At 36.4% G+C, this 5,100-nt stretch overlaps 1 protein-coding gene across 1 annotated transcript; it reads left to right on the forward strand.

The window, feature by feature from the left end:
- The first annotated feature begins 365 nt into the window (after positions 1 to 365).
- Positions 366 to 4,164, forward strand: LOC103436182 (tropinone reductase homolog At5g06060). The gene is given in 5 exon segments (XM_017322505.3): positions 366 to 410; positions 1,310 to 1,520; positions 1,634 to 1,683; positions 1,685 to 1,741; positions 3,786 to 4,164. Coding segments are annotated over 5 exon segments (558 nt in total). The 3' UTR covers positions 3,981 to 4,164.
- The last annotated feature ends 936 nt before the right edge of the window (positions 4,165 to 5,100 follow it).

Below are 5,100 nucleotides of genomic sequence, written 5' to 3' on the forward strand. Positions count from 1 at the left end.
ACCGAAGCAGATTAGCATTGTATCATTTTCGCTTTTGCATTTATACAGGCATCTGACCCAACTGTTGTTCTTGAAGGAAAAAGCTTGATTCGGCCTAAAAGTCCAACACTTGAACTGTGATATGAAGCCCTAGTGGTGCATGGTACGTACTTCTTGGATTGGCCAGAATTGGGCAAAATGCTTGTAGGATTGTGTATTTGTGTGAGAGTCTATAGGATGCATGTGGGCCAAACGAATATGTATCATTGATGGAATGAAGATTTATGGAATTGAATTGGTAACATTTTCGTTTTTCTTTAATTTTTTTTATTAGAGAGAGAGAGTGAAAGTCTCTATCCACGAAATAAAAAGGGTTTGAATTTGGGATGCGATGGGCTAAAGAGGAAGGTTCTGATAAGATTTTAAGTCAAGTATGGTATACACTTAATATTAATATTATCGAGTTCTTTTGTAATAAAACTCAATATGTATGTTATTTCAATTTAAACACCTTTTACTAGATGTTTGGTTTTATAAAAAAAAACCTCGATGATATTAAGTGTGGAATTTCCACGTATAAGATGTATATTTTCTTTTATATTTTTGAGGTGGTACTCTATTCTTCAACAAAAAGCTGTGTTATTTTTTCAATAGACCTATTCTTAGAAGATTGGTGATTCAAACATTGCACTTCCTCGGTATGGAGTATGTTTTTAAATGCTTGAGCTACAAGTTTTTTCTTTAACAAACTTGAGCTACAAACTCTTTGAAAACTCAAAGTTGTTTTACATTTTATTATCATTACATTACATATACATTTCTTCAACCTCTATCACACTAACACATAAAAAATGAAAACGAACAACCAAAAACAAAATAAATATAAATATAAATCAATTCTTTTTATACAAGATGTATTAACATTGACAGCCGGATAATTTGAGCAGTACATTGAGTTTGTTTTAATAAAATAGTATCAAACTCGATATGCACAAGTATTTTTGATGAGCAACTCATTATTTCTAAATCGGTATAAGACATTTAAAATTTAAATGCTTAGTTTCATTCCCCCATATAGAAATAATGGATTGCTCATCAAAAACACTAACCATTGGCAGATGACACTTTACCTTAGTGGTGTAAAGCAATCATGCCTATTTCCTCTAGATGTTTGTATAAGTGCCCCCAGAGAAGAAAACTTTTTCATTTTTCATATGATTAGAATAATTAGAAACGGGTTGCGGTTGTGACTTCGATTCTCGAATTGACTAGGTACCTTTTGTAGAATCTGAAAAGGGTTTCTTTGGGTTTTGTGGTGGGATTTAGGTAGAACAACGTTGGGACTAACATCAGGAAGCCAACCACTGAGTACACTTCTGAAGAATATTCATCACTCATCGCTACCAACTTAGAATCTACTTACCACCTTTCCCAACTTGTTCCTCTCTTGAAAGCATCCGGGCAAGGAAGCATTGTGTTTATATCCTCTGCTGCCGGGATGGCGGATATAGGTTCCGGGACCATTTATGCAGTAAGTAAAGGTGAGGCATTGCTCCGTTTTGGTGTCTTCTTTTGCCCCATATTATTATATTCGATTGAGTGCGAAAGGAGAAAGCCAAGTCTTTATGTTCTGTCTCCAATTTTCTTTTTTCAGCTGCAATCAATCAGCTTACGAAACATCTGGCTTGTGAGTAGGCGAAAGACAAATATCAGGAGCAATGCTGTCTGCCCTTGGTACACTAGAACCTCACTCGTGGAACATGTAATTCTCTTTCCTCGCTATGGCCATTTAGGTGCTTCACCTACACATATAATTCTTCTGTGTCTGGCCGAAGGCTGGGCGCATTTATTCTCAATAGTGGGCTAGCCAGAATTTGCCACAAAACTCATTTTTGGCCTAAGGGTTGGAGCAAGTTGGGGTGATTTTAGAACCTAAAATTAGAGTTTTACTCCAAGGGTTGGAGTAAGTCTAAATGCAAATTATATTGATTGCGAATATGTTAGTTCTCTTTTATCGGGTTATTAGGTATTCGGACAGGCAATTTTACATGAGTTACATGCTTACAAATGGAATCATATACACTTGCTAATGTTCAGATGTATTCTGGAAATATAGATACAAGAGTAATCGACATGCTTCTTACGTCGTGTTCAACCTAGAAAAGTGGCCAGAGACTGTCTGATAGAATGTATGAGAGGTATCAGCAGCTCAAATATAAGACTTTGAACAATATCAAAAGATGCATAAAGGTATGATTTTGTAGACCCTGCTGTGGGGGCTTTAACCTATATCCCACTCAGTATGCTTTTTCTTGCAAATGATATTCGATAATTACTAATTTTAGTGGTTTAGAGTTGTGGAAACAGAAGGGTTGTTTCTTTGTGACCAAAAGGAAGGCTTCGAGTTGTGAAAACAATCTCTTTGCAAAGCAAAAGTAAAGTTGCGTATGATAGACATTCCTTCCCCCTCGCAAAGCGAGAAGCCTTGTTGGCTTGAGGTCGCACCTTTACTAATTTTAGTGGGAAACAAGAGGGTTACATGCAGACATGTGCCAAAGGTCTTAAGTTGAATTTCTTTTTGTCTCATGGAGAATAACACTTTGCCTTTTCATACGTGTGCGTTTACTATGCGAGGAATGAGTATTTTTAACACCATCGATCCTCCTCTCAATGGTTGTGTTGCATTTCCAGTAGTCTTTTATCATCATGCTGAAGCATCGTCATCTTGTCTCCCTTTCCCTTTTGCACCTCATGTTCTCAGGAATCAAGTCCTGAAACCTAAATTAGTGTTTGTGTCCCACCATTTCACTGGATCGTGCTGAGTTTTTTTTCTCCAGTTTAGTACACATCCAATATTACGCATCTCTTACTGTTATATATTTAGATAGAGCGTTGATATGCATCCCATAATCTTTTTTTTCACTCACTTTTTAATGAAAAATAATTAAAAAACTTAAAATGAGAAACGAATCAAGCTGCCCAGCAACCTTCACATTTTATCTTTTCATCTCTCATCACTTTCTAACTTTTTTGTCCCCCCATCTTCTCTTTTGTCCACCCCACACGCCCCAAATTCTCTCTCTTCTTTTCTCCATACTTTTTCAACCCTTATCTTGAATTGGAATTTGGGAATAAATGTGAATATGAGTCTTAAATCCAGATGTGGTAGGGGAAGAAAGAAAGAGATAAAGAGAAACAAAGAAGAGAAGAAAAAGAAAGGAATGTATTTTCCCAGCGGCAAAGAGAAAAAGAGCTGTCGCCATCATGTGGTGTTTGGTTGGAGTTGCATTAGACTGGGTTGGGTGAGGACTTTCGTGCTGTTCCATTTTCCTAAAATCTCCAAAACTCAATCATTTTTTATATTTATTTTATTTAAAACTTAAAATTGTTTGGGATATTTTAGAAATATAAGTGGATGGGAAGAGAGTGTTTGGTTTTTTTAAATTTTTTCTAGCGGGTGAAAATAAGTGGGTGGGAAAATAAGACTATGAGGTGATCATAGTAGCACTAATTGGATATTGCACAATAAGAATCGGATAATGGGTTAAGATTAGGATACAAATTAAGACACGTCCAGAATTTGATATTCTGGCATGTAACCGAAGAAAGAGATACTTTAATCCCCTAACATTGACGTTGATTCCGTGCATTTTATGTTTATGTAAAGATTGGATCTGCTGTGCAATGGTAATGTATCAAAAATTGGCTTCTGTTGAAGTTTTCAAATTTATGTTTGACCATTGTTCTCTATTTATCGATCTGTTGTCGGGTACGTATAATTTAACAGAGTTGCTAGCTGGTTTCAGTTGCTGGATAACAAGGAGTTTTTGGAAGAGAGAACGTCGCGAACTCCTCTTGAGCGCATTGCAGAGCCTGGGGAAGTCTCATCTCTGGTAGCATTCCTTTGCCTGCCGGCTGCTTCGTACATCACCGGTCAGATTATTTCTGTGGACGGAGGAATGACTGTAAACAGTTTCAACCCTACTAGCCGGCCATTTTGATCCTCTGTCTCTCACATTCTTACCATGCTTGCTTCCTAATGTTTGCACATTTTTTTGGATGAATGGATTTGTACCACTCATACTGTTAGCCACGAACCCTTATCTAAGTGATGTCAACAGTATGAATTCTAAAAAGTTATCGCGCTTGAAGAATATTAGAATAAAATTGTTGCAATTTCGAGGAGTGGTTATTAACGCTCTATAATGATCATTAGGCGCTCCTTTATTTCGTTAATTTTGTTACTGATGAGTAGTGTAGAATGATTTCGATGAAGTGTAAATAACAACACCCTTGCTGGTAAATTTGTGGTAATCTTTCACCAATGATGCCAACGCTTAATGCAATGTGATTGGATTGGATTAGATAACGCTACAGATTTAAGAATATGTCGATTGTCGGAGAAAATAAAAGTAATTAAAAGTTTGGTGATTAGAAAACTTAGACCTTCTCAAATGACAAGATATTAACAGTTGGATATTTATTCTAAAATATAAAAATTAACTCTAACCGTTAAAATATTTTATATATATAAAAAAGGCTTATAATCTGAAAATCTAACGATTGTGAAAATCGTATGTAGAATTAAGAATAAATTACATAGTAGCTCCTCAGGTTTGAGATTTATTACAACCTTATACAATATCTTTAAAACATTTCACTTTCATACCTTATGTACTATTTTATTTCAAAATAATACATCCGTTACATTTTTCATCCATTGGTCTGTTAAATGCTGACGTGGCTACCACATTTGTGCTGATGTGGCTGCCACGTGGCAAAAAAATAATTTTTAATTTAAAAAAAAAAAACCTAAATCTTCAATAAAAATAAAAATAAAAAATAAAAACCTTAGAAACCCCAGATCCCACCACTTCCCCCCCCCCCGGCCGCCGAAACCTCATCCCTTTAGAAAACCCATAAGCAACCATCAAGACCCCCATTCCTTTAAATTTCCCAACACACTCTCCTTCTCACTCTCACTCTCACCCAGCACCTTCCCCACACCCCCAAAACCATGAAAGTACCTTCTCTTTCTTCCTCCTCCTTCCCTCTGTTTCCCTCGACCTCTCCCGCTGCAACCTCTCCAGCCAAATCCCACCACAAATCTGCCACCTTTCT

The sequence above is a fragment of the Malus domestica genome, chromosome 07, assembly GCF_042453785.1.
Source record: "Malus domestica chromosome 07, GDT2T_hap1".
In the NCBI taxonomy this organism is placed as follows: domain Eukaryota; kingdom Viridiplantae; phylum Streptophyta; class Magnoliopsida; order Rosales; family Rosaceae; genus Malus; species Malus domestica.